Here is a 14,316-nt window from a genome sequence, read left to right as displayed (position 1 = left end):
TCCTACTGCAGCCGTGTCAGACTGTGACTGCCCCTTCTCCCTGCGCTCACGTTGGACTCCCGTGGCCCCGGTCGGTCACATTTTTAACACACCCCGGCCAGTCGGCATCAACACAAAAGCTGTTTACAGACACGAGCTCTGCAAAGCGTCGGTGCTCTCGGGCACCACCCCTCTCACCTGGGCTCAATTTGACTTCGGGGGTGCCGGGGGGGAAAAGTTCCAGAAAGTTTCCAAGGCATTTGCGAACGTTCACGCTGTCACGTACAGCCCCACTGTAAAAATGTCCTGACTTCAGCGCGTGATTGAAAGCAGCTCAATACTTTAATGCACTTTTTTACATATATATATATATATGTATATATTTTGTTTAAGGGCATTTTAGCATTTAATGGAAGGGCCGACAAGCGGGAGAGAGAGTGGGGAGGACGAGCAATGAAAAGGGCTGCAAGTCGGAACCGGACCTGCAGCCGCCCCGCAGAGGACTCGGCCCTCTCGGGGACATAAAGCACATGATAACAATAACTAGTAAAGGGTCGGGGCACACAACTCACAAGTAGAAGAAGAGAAGAGGTGGACACGGCGAGCGACTGTCTTGTCGTCACACTTTTAATCAAAACCCGCACGTTGGGGCGATGACGACGGGGAAGGTAGACTGACATCAAACACACAGCATATTGCCCGAGCGCAGACCAGGCCGAGCTGCAATGAGACCGATGGGAAGTTTTCCTTCCAAAGCCAGAGCACATGTTGAATCTAGGCTAACAAGACACATCATTGTAATTGCATCATTTCATTTGGTCATTAAGGAAACGAAGCTCTCGAGCAAACTCATTCGGCCGCTCACCCTCGAAGAATCCGAAAGCTATCTAACATTTCTGAAATCTTATGGTCACGACTCGCACGTTATCCTGCATCATTCATTTTGTAAAATGTGAAAGTGCACATATGAGCATGGGGAATAAGAAAAGAGAAAAAAAAAAACACCATTCGATCCAAATCTAATAAGTGTGTCTGAGTCAGATTACAGTGCACAACTCTCATCCCACTATGATTCAGCAGAAAAAGACTGCAGTACTGCATCTCCACCTCTGTGTCGCTCCCATTATCTGCCCACTCCGCTCTGGCCGAGGCCTTTTGTCTCCAAAGAGAATAACCGGACCCACGGATCAATGAGTTATGGATTATTCCAGAATTCCACTTATGACCCCACGGGATTCTGCGTCTTGCAGATTGTACCCGTCGTCGCCGGTTGACCTGGGAACTTTTAGTCGGGCACTTGCGCCTTTTCTGGCTTTATCGTGGCTCCCTGGTTGAACTCGCAGTTATGTGCAGAATGCAGAGGGGGGGTGGAGATAATAGTGATTGTGATTAAAGTTTAGCGAGGCGAAGGATCAGCAGACAGTCAAACCGCAGGTCGGCAGTTGGGATGGAAAACCGCACAGATTATTGTGTCTTATCAGCCCGTCTCCAGCTTCCTCCCTGTCTCTGAGCTCGTAACAGTTCCTGGGCCTGATCACTCAACGGATTCCCGCTTAAGTTTCTTCTCTTTCTGTCTTTTTTTTTAACGTCACAGAACACAGCGACAGAGCGGCCGAGCGCCGCCCCCCCCTGAGAAAACTGCAGAGTTTTTGGCACACGTCCAAAAGCCGCAGGACAGAGCTGGTTCCCATGAATGTTTAGTGCTCAGTTTAAAAAAAAAAAGAAAAAAAAAAGAGCTCTCCAGCAGTTTAAGATGAGCTGTGATGAATTTTTAAACGTTTCCATATCTTCGAGCTCGAGGGATTTGAATCAGCTGTCCCAGTAAGAGCCTTGATCCCCCCCGACAGCATGTTCTAGGTAACGGGGGTTTCTTTCCAACTCAGGTCTAGTAACTTACTTTCATATACTATGTCACATATTATTTCTAGCATAAGTCAGCATAAGTCTGCGATCATGGAGAAATAACTCATCTACTTTTGTAGATATACCTGTTTGAGTTAAGATAACGTTATAATTATATATTTTCCAGTTTTACGTTGCCATAGATTTGATTATTTTGAGTCTTTGTTAACTTTGAATGTGGACTGAAGGAAGAGGCTTCAGTTTATTAATACTTGGTTACTATGGCAACTCTGGCGGGGGCGGGGCTAAAATGGCAGCACATGTTTTGTTTTTGAAAAGTTAGCTGCGTGAATAAACATTTTTTATAGTGACCCTGAATCAAATCACTACACGAAATTTGAAATAGTTTCATCACCCACCCGCAGCTCGTTCAACCATAACAACTTTATAATGTGATAATATGTTTGGGCTAATACGCGTCTGTCTTGGACGTGTGCCCCCTAGTGGTCAGAAATCATTCTACAAGTGACCAACAGATACGTGTCGTTCCATTAGAAAACGCTAAAATTGAAACCCATCGCTGATGATGAGGTAATATATTGTTACACCGGCATACTTGGAGTACAACAAATAGTCTCCATGATGTCAGAGCACTGTGATGCACACTGAAGTCCAGGTTTGTAATTTCAGCGCTGAGGAAAAAAACAAAAACGACCCTCAGCGACTTAGGCGGGTCTCAGGTGATCCGCGATCAGCTCTTTAGCGCGGCACGGCGGCATGCAAGAAACACAAAATAACACGGGGGCCGCAGGGCGTCTATAACAAGCGCGGGGGCGTTAAAAATAAACCGCCAAAATGTTTGGACCGCGGGGCGGATTCCAGAGTACATTCCCCGTAAGCGGAGGTGGTCGGAGGAGGTCAAATGGGCCTATTTGTGTCACCTCCAGAGAGGGAGCCGTAACCTCAACAACGAAACCCGAGAGTCGAGAGAAACGCGACCACATTCCGCTCAACTGAACTGTCTTTCTCGTGGGGCGACTCCATTATGTATTTTCCATAAAAGTAGGAGTTGGAAGGGGAGGGGGACAGAAGGGGACAGATGAAGGGGACGACAGCCTCAACTCTTTGCCGTCCGTCAGTACGTGTGATTACCGGGTGATGAGAGCAGGGAGGCCTTTTGATGTGCGACAGACAACACGGGGGTCTTTCTTTGCGATGCCACGCCTCAGGAATGTGCCTGGGCACAGGGCTGCGGGACACACACACACACACGGACACACCAAACCAAACACACACACACGTAAAGGAACGTGTCAGTGACCTCCTGCCACATACTCGCTCCTGAGGGTTGTAGTCAAACAAAACGCTGTTTGCACAGCAGAGAAGGAAAAAGAAGGCGGCTGTAAAAACTCTACACCTAAATCAAAGTGCAAGTTGCACAAACGCGCACACTGAGTGGTTTATCTTCTTGGACACCCCCCCCCCCCCCCCCACACACACACACACACACACACACACACACACACACTCCTGTCAGGAACCTGTACACTGAAGCTATACTCTCTATCTTCATGAGGTACTGTATGTTGATGCTTTTACTTTGAGTGTTCACAGCCACTAAGAGGATTAAGGTGGAGCCAGTTTTCCGTGACAGATTGGAGGTAAACATCGCCGCTTAGATTCCAGGATCTCTTATCGCACAACTCTGATTAGTCCATCCCCAACATCTGTCTCCGGCCTCCATCCACTTTGTCTGCGGGCTCTCACTCAAACCAAAGGCGTATTTTTATTTCGGTCATATCCCCACCGGTGCCACGAGATTCGCAAGTATGCAAAACATAATTTGACTGCGAGTGGGAGAGAGATGGAACAAAATTACAGTTCAGATAAGAGAACGCCACTCTGCGGCTGCGTGACGTGATAAGACTCTCGTTGTGATAGCGCTGATCCGTTTGGACGGTGACATGGTCACTGCTGCGCGGGTGACTTTGGTACGCAGCCTTCGGCGAATTCGAGCAACGTTTACATTCCTCAACGAATGCACGGGTTGTGGTAGGGGTGCGGTAGCGGAAGGGTTGGGCCCGAGGAGTGTGATAGTGTTTACAGTATCTGTGTTCAGGCCCTGAAAGGGGGGGGGGGGGGGGGGGGGGGGGGGGGGTGTTAGGAGAAGAGAGTGGTACGAGGCTAAAGTCCTGGTGGATGGGTGTGTTTGTTGTTGTTTGCTCGGCTCCTCCTGCGCGCGAGGTGATGAGTGATGGGCCGCATCAGTCGTTAAAAGAAGAATGGTGTAAGGACACAAGAGGGCCACACATTCCATATTTGTCTGAGCAACCACACGTGTGAATGAATGCCAGGAGCCCCCGACACGTCACCGCTCCCCTGAGGTGACATTCAGGTCAGGTTTACCCCCCACGGAGCTGAGTGAGCCGTCAGAGACCAGCGCTGTACAAGATAATCGCTGCGATTGGTTTGAAGATTTCTGTTACCTGTGCTACCGAGACCACCGTCGGTGCGCCACTGGGCCGTGGCCTGTGGCCAAGGTATTGTTAATGAAAACCTCAGAACCCTGGCTTGGATATATAGTCACGCCACCACATGGTGCTACTGTGCATTGGGTGAAAAGCAAAGGTTGCATTATTAATCAAGGGGTTTCAAGTTCATGAATGTTGTGTAAATGTGTGTGATGAATGTTTTTTTTTTGTGGATTCTACGGTTTCCCTTTGACTGGAGGTACAATTTCTCAATGAATTAAAAGGCATTAATTGGTGTGAGGGTTGTACATGCAGTACGTATCTGGGTTCGGGGATTTTAAACCTTTTTCTAAGGATAATGGTTCTGGGGTTTGTTAGGGTTGAATGTCTTGGATGGCGCTGATATGGTGAAAGGTGACCCCACAATCAGAATTTGGGGCTCTGTGAAGGGTGGGATTCGAGTAAGGTTGGAGTGACCAATGAATAAGTTCCTGCAGCGACCAACTGCTTTAATTTTCTGAAGGTTGGTTTATGTATGTGTTGGTCCCGGCCGTCTTGGCGAGGCCTTCGAGCTCGCCGTGGGCGACTTCACCAGTTTTTTTTTTAAACTTTTTATATATTTTTAATGTTTTTGCCTTTGCTGTAAATACATTACAGTCAAAATGAAGACAATCCACCGTAATCCGATTACGGAATCAGAGCCAGTAAAGTTAAATCACTTTGTTTACATTCCACACCACCCTCCAAATCACTCCAAAACCGCAAAACAGTCATCGTTAAATTAAAATTCGTCTTCCTAGTTTCCCTTCTTTAAAAGAAAAAAAGCCCTATCTACGTGTAGCCCACCAGACGGGGCATGCTGGGGAAACTCTTGCGCATGCTCATGCACTTCTCCTGGTCCAGGAAGAGGGAGTTGGCCTTGATGGACAGGTCATGCTCCAGGGTCACTTTGGTCTTGAGCAGAGTCTGCAGCGTGTTCTCGGCCTCCATCAGCCTCTCCTGCAGCTTATGGATGGTGTCCTCGATCTCTCTCACCTCAGTCACGAGTCTGACCGGGGGAGGAAGAAAAAACAAGAGACGCTTTGAACTTTTGTCTGTTATTAACACTTATCATAATAAGCACAGAATTTGAGTTTTACATCCAATTTTAAGTGAAAAATAGAAAACATACAGTGTCAGATGGTGAAATATAAATATATTTTAACTTGTGTGCGATACTGTTATTCTTGAAATTGCCACCAGATGTTGCCAGAGTAGGAACGTTGAAAATTCAGTTAATATCAAATACCTTTTTTCACCGCGCAGCGCGTTAAAAACATGCTAGCAAGTCAAATTAGGCTGTTTTCAAATTAGCTTAGATGGTAGCATAGCAATGAGGAAGTACAATTACTTTATCATTAAATTGGCTGCATGCAGCAAATCAATGACCCAAGTTTAGATAGATTTGTATTTTTTACCTGATGACACCATATTGTCTCTCCTGGCTACAAGTCTAATTGGTTGGCTAATCATGCTAGCTAGCTACCTAGCCAGATGGTACTATCAATAGTTTGCCCCAGCTTTATCATGCTTTATCAGAATTTAAATTCTATCATTTAACTTCCTTGTGAGATAAATGTATTTACGTGGCATTTATTTATATTTATTCTCCATGTGCAACTAACTACTACTGCCCTGTTTATATTATTTATATTATTATATTATACATTTTTTTATATTTTCTGTTATATTTTGTACATACCTATTGCTTTTAAAATTTCTTTCTATATTCTTCTGACCACTTTGCTGCTGTAATGCCCAAATTTTCCCATCGTGGGGCGAATATCTTATCTTATCTTATCTGTGAAAGGACCCCTACTGTATTAAATGCGTCAATGTAGACCCTGGCAAATCTATTCACTGCACCGCTACCTGTGGTGTGGGTTGTCCCTGCAGAGCTCTATGTTCGGCCGGCGGGTCCTCTCCTCCAGCCTGGTCTGAGCCACTTTCAGGGGCCACTCCTTGTCTCGCAGGGCCTTCTTCAGAGACTCGATCAGCATCTCGGTCTGGAAGATTTCCTGCAGAGTCTTCGGGCGAGGAGACGAGACGGATACGGAGTGAAATGACAGAGTCGTAGCAGCTGTTTTTGTGGCGTTAAAATAGCAGGGCCTCTGATGTAGAGGATGGTGATTCAGGTAAAACAGGAGAGACGGACACGAGGAGTCAAATAGGAAGAGTGATGGTGAGAAGCTGCACACTGCAGGCTTCAGATCAGCGCTGCACAGCGGCCTGCATTGTCCAAACCCATTTGATATAATTCAATTCCAGCGAATCACTTCTCCCGCACAACTGACAGTGACTGAGGTCTATTGAGGATGTTGTGCCTCACATCACAGCTGCTGTCAGTGGTTAAAACCCCATCAAACGGCGGATGTGGACTCAGATTGTCGCCCCGCTGGAAATAAACCTGAGAACAATGTGAATCAGTGATGGCACAAACACTGAAAGAGGCCGTCTATTTGCCATTCCTCTCTTTTGACAAGACTGATTTACAGTAAACAGACACTTAATCCACCACAGAAGACAAACATCCCCTACAGGCCATTCGGCAGACGATGAAGATTTATCTTTTGCAATGTGTACACAATTTTTTGCACATGATATATGATGCTGCACAGATACTGTTTGTGGTGTCTTAGAAAATAAAAGACGACGGTTCAATCATGTGCGCTTCCTAAGAAGTGGCAAATGTTGATTTTTACATGTGTCTGCTTCCTTGAAATCTCTTCTTTTATTTTTTGTTGTTTCATGATTTTTAGATAATCATGAAACATCATCAGACCAATTCAGAGCATAATCTAATTCACCACATCACAGTTTAGGCCGCCAACAAATGATTATTAAATTATGGTCTTGGTGCACAAACGTAACCATATTGTAGTGTCCTTTATGAGATGCGACCATGCAGAGAAGGTGATAACCTTTGCCAAGTGTGTCTGCAGGCTCTTCTTGGCGTCGGAGGTCTCTGATATGCGGCCGGTGAAGGCCACGTTGACGTTGCTGAACTGGTTCCACATTTCGCTGGACGTGGCGTTCAGCAGGACTTCTATCTCGTCCCTGAGCTTGTGGGAGGCAGCTCGGGTGCTCTGGGACAGCAGGATGTTGTCGTCCGTGAACTTGGACCACGAGTCCGGCAGAGACAGTCTAGTAGACGGAAGAGGATGGCGTAATCATTGTACCGTATATGGAAACAAATGCGAACAAATTCATGGTGGTCTGAACAACTTTTGGATGTATTGACAAGGAGTTTTGTACAGACAGTTATGGTTGCCAGTTGTGATGACTTGACGTGACCCCTAGGGCCTTTTTAATATCTCCACATCTATTACGGATGGATTCTGATGGACTTTTCCTGTACAACCACCATGAGATTCACATTTGGTTAACCATTAAATGTCCTTCTCAGGATGGATTGTAATAGCTCTCGTGCCTAAGTACAGTCCCACAGAGCCACAAGCATGGCTATCGACTATAGACTGAATATAAAGATGGAAGACATGACAGCTCCCCTTAAAGTGAAGCCAAAACCTCTTGATTGCCCCCTGGTGGCTGGCTTCAATATCGGTCATGAACCTCGCCACCATGAGTGTTGGCAGATGACGCAAAAGATAGTTTCTGTCATTTAAACTGTGTTCTTAGCCCAGCCCAGCTCTGTTTTCTAGACCAGTTTAAACAAACACGAGAAACTGTTGGCATCCGCTTGATGTGCAATAGGTCAGTTAATATTTGATCACATAAAACTAAACTCACGAGGGGTCTAGTCTTTCAATCCCTCTGTAGTAGCCAATGCCATCCGACGTGTTCCTCAGATGGTGACACCTGTCGTCGATCCTCTGCGCTGTCACTTTGTCGCTCATGTCTCTCTCCAGCTCATGCTGGGCTGCTCGGTTTGACCTGAGGATCCACACAAAGAAATACAGGGGGGGTGGGGGATTCAATTTTGGAATCAATCATACAATATAATCCTGCATAACATTTTACCAAATAATTTTTCAGACTCACGCTAGCTGGGCTATGGCTCGGTCCAGATGTCGCCTCATTCTTTCTTGACACGACTTGATGACTTCCACTTCCTTGTTGCAACGCAGGTAAATGGAGATATTGACACCTTATATCTTTCATCACGTTGAGTCTATACTCATACTGCTGCTTCAATGTTACCCTGATGAGGTCTTTCTCCACGTCGTCATGTACCAGATCGATGGACCTCCGCTTCTCTCTATGGTACAAACACTCTTGAGACACCTATTGACAAAGTGGTCGTGACTAAAAAAAACAAGTTGAGGTGGATTGTGTCACTCAATATGCTGCATATTCTCCATTGTGACATTCCAACGGGCGAGGCGGTAATTTGAGCCTTTGCGTACAGTCATGCAATGCATGGAGCACATTCAGCTGCCTGGAGAAGTCTCTCAGAAGGTCTCCTGCCACGTGACCTGAGCCAAGAGAGGTGTCACGAGATCTGTAGCTAGATTACTCACTCTGTGTGACAACAGATGACCCAGAACGGACTAAACAGTACACTGAGGAGCTCTGATTAGGAGCCGGACCCAGCAAATTCACCGTGGCATTTTAGAGAGTTGCGAAGGGCCGGGCAGATCCCGTTGCTACAACCAAATCGGACACCCGAGTCGAAGCAGCTTCGCCACAGATACTGTGACACACCCCCGGGTGACATGATACACATGAATGATAATATCAGTGCACTGAACAGAGGCCTGACCAGGTTTGTTGAGATTTCGTGGCAAACGACATTTTGTGTAAGTATTCCCTGCAAAATTCTCCAATAACATGACTCAGAATTCAGATATTACTTACCAGGTCGGAAGCATTCAAGGAAACACACACTGATTGAATTATATCCCTTCCACCCTCACCTGCAAGGGCCCCGCGGTCTCTGCCAAGGCTCTCTCCAGCCTCCTCTTGACCTCATTGAGAGCCGCTATCTCTGTCACCATGTTGTCAATCTCGTGGGTCAGCTCCGACTTCCAGAAGACAATATCGTTGAGTCTCTCGCCGATGTTCTTGCTCGTGTTCTCCTGGGTGCGCCTGGTCAGCTGCTCTCGGTCCTGCATCAGCCTCATGGTGTCTCTCCTCAGTCTCTCGGCGCTGTTGCGCGACGACTCGGACTCCCTGTAGTTGCTCTGGTTGGACTTGTACCAGTCGTCGGGCGTGTAGCGGGTGCTCAGGGTTGTCCTGTTGGACGGGTAGAACATGGTCTGGGCTCGAACCAGGTCCAGATTGTCTCGCTGTAAGGGAGCGGTGGTCGGGACCATGCTGCTGCCCTTGTAGTAGCTGTTGGTCCTCCACACGCTGGCAGCGGGATTCATGCCCAGGGCACGCTGAGGGTTGCGATAGCTGGACGCCATGGTGGAGATGGCAGGGAGGAAGTGGCTGGTTTTTGGCCGAGCATATGTGGCCGTCAGGGTGGATCCAATGAGCTCCATTTCTGACTCCTCTCCAGAGTGCCGCTGGTTTCAACGAATAAAACAACAATCTAATAATAATCCCGTACAAGATGTATATATTTAGTTGTGGTATTTAAATTTCACCAATCCAAAAAAATTTCATGTTAAATACAGTACAAAAACGGCCTCCTTCAAAGTACAAAAAGTGACAAAAATGATTAAAACAGAAAGAGAAATGTCTTACCAAGATGGAGAGAGCTTTCCTTTGGTGTGCGGCACCTATTCGCAGGCCACCTCCCGACTGCGTGTACCTGGAAATGAGCTCAAGGACTCACTGAAGGTATACTGACATGCATAATAGATGGGACAAGTTTGCAAGTCATTCATTGAGCCAGCCAATGGCGGCACTCCGGTCCTGGAGCTGCAGGAGCTCACCTGTCCAAGATTTCTGTTGACACAGAAGCAGTTGCCATAGGTTACTGCAACACCCTGCCTGGGATTCTCAAATGAATGGTGGTGCAGCTTCTTTTATTCTGTTCGAGTAGGATTACAGGGATTAATATGTACAATTTTTCTATTTGTAATTTTTCTTCTCTTATTGTTAAATATGGCAACCCCCCTGGGCTAGATGCTGCATTTCAATTAACTTTTGATTCTTAATTAAATGTCAAGTGTTTGCCCGTAGTTGTAATAAAAACAGGAGAGCGAGCTCCTGTACCTTCATATGTCTTGTTAGACGGAGAGCAATCTGAGCTTTGTCTTCAAAGCAGAGGAGTCCGGTTGGTCACCGGGCGGCATCGGGTAGCTGTCATCCCGAGAACCAAGCCGTCTGTATGGATTACAGTCGCCTGCTCAATGATTCATGTCCACACAAACCCCTGTAGCACAGAATAATAATCTGTGTTGTGTTACCGACCATTGGAACTGAGGATCGTTTACACTTATCTGCTCTGAAGGGCCGAGGCCGGACAGAAGATAGCCCGGTTTCCACTACAGAGACGAGCGAGGCCGTAGCCAGGAGTCACTCAGCTGTTCTGTTGTCGTCATCACATTTTCTTACCGGAACTAAATCTGCATATATGATTTATGATTTGTGATTTGACAAACAATTTATTTCACGTACTGTACATGTTCATTATAGCGCTCGGGGGCAGCTTCACAGATGCCGCGCCGTGCGCTATTTTCCGCGGGTACTATTGTCATGAAGGTGGAGGTTTAGATTTAGAATGGAATGACATGCCGGGCTTGCGCCGCGCCGCTCCGCCCCCCTGACCCCCCCCCACTGCATCACTTAACATGGCCAGGTTTGAAGAAGGCCACCCCACATGCCTCCGCCGCCCTGACCTCAGCCACTATTAATACGCCCCCAGAAAAGCACGAAAAGCCAGCCCCTCGTATGGAATTCCTCCCCCAGGAGCGAGCGGCGAGTGACCGCTGGAGGAGCGCTTCCTAGTCAGCCTCCCCGACCGGCCCCAGAACGTGACGGAAATGTTAGAGGGTCCTAAATATATATATGTATATATACATACTTATACATATGCCTGCCTTGTGGCCCATGAGAGTATGTTGTGAATTACTGCATAGTAGAAATGTCTGAGAGACATTAGCGACTCCCGAACTGAAGAGTGCCAATGCTCATAGAAAACGAAAAACTCAGTCAACAAGAATGTTTTTGTGTCTAAAAACTTCTGTTTCTGATATCACAGCCACTTGACAGTTAAGCCAGTTCAACCCAACAAGAACCAGGCAAGAAAGTAAAAGCAGACGTTGTTTTCTGGCGCCTGGATTCGTCACATTTTTGGTTCTCGTTTGGCGAAACGCTCACGTTCGGACGGATGAGACAAAACAAAAGATGCACTGGTGTGACAGAGGCTTGGATTTCAGCAAATAGTTGGTGAGGAATGACTTTGACTTTCTGGCTTGGACGTGAACATGTTCCTTTGTTTTTACAACATCAATACTGGGAAGACACAACCTGTACTGTCACTGCGTCTGGACATTTTCCAAGGTCGACGTTCGCACACGGCGAACGCAGAAGGAGATTGTCGGAGTCCGACGCGCTCATGCCGATACCTGGGCCGCTTTGGTGGCGTCTGGGTGGAGCGTGCAGGAGGCGGGGGCATGGCGATGATTCCGCAGTGTGCAGACAAAGGCAGCACTGCAGCCTTGTTGTCAGGCGTCTGCGACACCTTCACTAACCCCTCAGTGTTAAGAGAGCGCGGGATATACACACAAGAATTCTGCCCTGTGTAACGAGGCGGCCGGACGCCATCGACCAGAGGCCCATGCGGGAAAACTCCTCCTCCTGAATTGTGCTCAAAAATACAACTCGCTTCCGAAGCTAACACTTTTGCCGCTGCTCTCGTTGAGATGTAACAGCCCGAGAGCACGTCACAGCCCAGGAATTACTCGCTCACTCTCTCACTGATGAAAAAAGCTCATAACCCTCGAGGGCCATTTAACGAACAGGTCAACAGCTCCGTCATATCTTGCCATATGAAGCAAAACGCACAGACACACACACACACACACACACACACACACACACACTCCCTGAGGCCTTGACACATCCGTCACTTTTCACCGTTGACCTTCGGCTTATCGGGTAAGAATAGACGAAGTGCGAGCGTTTTCTAAACACTCCCGCCCAGTGAAAATAAACCCTGGTCTTGTTTCCCTCTCCGGCCCCGTGTGTGTTTTCACTTCTCCACCGCTCGGCCAGCATCCTGCTTTCGTCGCAGCGCTCCGGTCACCACGCCACGGTTTCCTCTTTTCCTCTTTTTTCTCTCCCTCAGAAACCTGCTCGCTCCACGTGTTAAAAGATGGCGTTCGTTTTTATCTTCCTGTCCCGGGCACACGGGGTGGGGTGGGGGGTGGGGGGGGGGTATCGGTTTCCCCGTCATGAATTGTGGATGGGAGCGGTCTATGAGGCGGGTACGGCCACACCTGGAGAGGAACACAGGAGAGGAAGTGGACCATTAAATCTGATGACAGCGTCGGAGATCCCCCACCGCGATGAAGAGTCCGGATGGGGGGAAATAATCACAGGAGCCCGCTGTGCTCGTCTCGGCTCCTCGTCAGTCATCCGAGATGGGGCGGGTGTGTTGTTGCTCTCGTGGCCATGCTACATTATTACGCGTCTATCCTTTACCTATCGTGACAATAGTCCTCCAGTTGTCTCCGCTTGGTCTTGATTGAACTTGACCAGCGATAAAAATGTGACTTTTCGCAATACACCCGAAATGCTTGAACCAAAGAGTCAAAGCTCTGTTATCGATGCTGCAATTTAATCTGGCTCTTATCTAATCTAATTTAATTTAATCGCAGACACAGATGACAGTTGTGTCCTGAAAGCCAATTAACCGGCATTTGCCAAAAGGGCTCCACATTGATTTGCGTCAACCTTGGAGCAAATTATTTAAAAGGGACATTGGCGTGGAATGTTTTCCAGTAGACGTAATGATTCCTGGAGCGTTTTATGGTGCTTAGTTGTTACTACGGTTTAACCATCGTGAGAAAAACGAGAGAAGTAAAGCCATTTTTTTCAGAGACTCGAGAAAGAAACTGACTTCATTTGCAACCAGTGGAGTCGCCCTCTGCTGGTGATTCCAGAGAATACAGGCTTCAGGCACTTCCGCAACGGCTTCACTTTCCGGACCCGGTGACTACGTCAAGTTTTGTATACAGTAATTACAAATAATTACATTGATTCCATGGAAAGTTTTAGATTTTCATAAAACAACAAAACACTATATTTGTTTGGCAAAACTTGATCAAACAGGAGGAGAGGGAAGAGAGGGTCTTTTTGCCAGTGAGTATTTACAGCAGCAAGTCTGTGTGGCATCACCTCACACACATTCGGTCTTTGTTATTGGATTTGTTGACAATGAGAGAAATAGACAATATTGGCCGCGGGCAAGATTCATGTACACACAAGTTGCATAGCAATAACGGCCCTTTAACGTGCTTGCATTCTTTGTACATGTGTGTGTGTGTGTGTGTGTGGTTGCGTGGTAACAACTGTGTTTGCCATTTGATGCCTGTAGAGTTGCCAGAAGAAGCCTCTGAGTCAGGGAGTTCTCTGTGAGCTCTATTATGTTTCCTGCACAAAGGAGGCAAATGGATTCTGTATCAGATACTCAGACGCAGGAAGCGGCTTCCAGTCAGACGGACAGACAGGCAGGCAGCAGAGGGACGCACGTGTGTGTGCACAGCTTTGTTTGTGTTATCTGGTGTCATCTGACTTGTGTATGAAAGTCGACCTCACTCTTCGTTCGCACACGGGGCCTTCGGATGAGGACACAGAGATTTGTCCGTCCTTCGTTTTGTTCTCCGCGTCATTAGGAATCAACCTTTCTTATGCTGCCTTTGAAGGTAACGGGGATGCTCGTCTCCATCGTCATCGTCGTTTCTGGGTTCCAATTGTGAACATCTACAATATGAATTGAAACAGTAAAGATAACAAGGTGTGTGGCTGCATCATGTGTTGGTGCAGGGGCGGGCGGTGCGTTGTCTGACGGGACAGGATGGACTCTGGCCACCAGCAGCCCCCCTTCCCCCCCCCCACCCCCCCCCAC

At 47.4% G+C, this 14,316-nt stretch overlaps 1 protein-coding gene across 2 annotated transcripts; it reads right to left on the bottom strand.

The window, feature by feature from the left end:
* Window positions 1-4,117: 4,117 nt before the first annotated feature.
* Window positions 4,118-10,970, bottom strand: tekt3 (tektin 3). 2 transcript variants are annotated; one of them, XM_047327880.1, is made up of 10 exons: window positions 10,458-10,970; window positions 10,175-10,187; window positions 9,984-10,050; window positions 9,209-9,802; window positions 8,493-8,576; window positions 8,334-8,404; window positions 8,082-8,225; window positions 7,253-7,475; window positions 6,204-6,358; window positions 4,118-5,340 (listed from the first exon to the last, which is right to left on the bottom strand). In XM_047327880.1, exons 4-10 carry the CDS (start codon window positions 9,776-9,778, stop codon window positions 5,124-5,126), a joined length of 1,464 nt encoding a protein of 487 aa, XP_047183836.1. In that variant the 5' UTR covers window positions 9,779-9,802; window positions 9,984-10,050; window positions 10,175-10,187; window positions 10,458-10,970; the 3' UTR covers window positions 4,118-5,123. The 2 variants fall into 2 exon arrangements, with proteins under 2 accessions (XP_047183836.1, XP_035467845.2); XM_035611952.2 differs by having other exon boundaries at window positions 9,984-10,187.
* Window positions 10,971-14,316: the final 3,346 nt, after the last annotated feature.

This window comes from Scophthalmus maximus, chromosome 16, assembly GCF_022379125.1.
Source record: "Scophthalmus maximus strain ysfricsl-2021 chromosome 16, ASM2237912v1, whole genome shotgun sequence".
NCBI lineage: Eukaryota > Metazoa > Chordata > Actinopteri > Pleuronectiformes > Scophthalmidae > Scophthalmus > Scophthalmus maximus.
This window is presented reverse-complemented; position numbering and strand designations above follow the sequence as displayed.

Coding starts and splice junctions, on each gene's coding strand:
- tekt3 (XM_035611952.2), bottom strand. CDS start 9,778: ATGGAGCTCATTGGATCCACCCTGACGGCCACATATGCTCGGCCAAAA. Junction 8,577..9,208: donor AGACCGCGGGGCCCTTGCAG/GTGAGGGTGGAA, acceptor CTTTGTCAATAG/GTGTCTCAAGAGTGTTTGTA. Junction 6,359..7,252: donor TGCAGACACACTTGGCAAAG/GTTATCACCTTC, acceptor CCTCGCCCGAAG/ACTCTGCAGGAAATCTTCCA.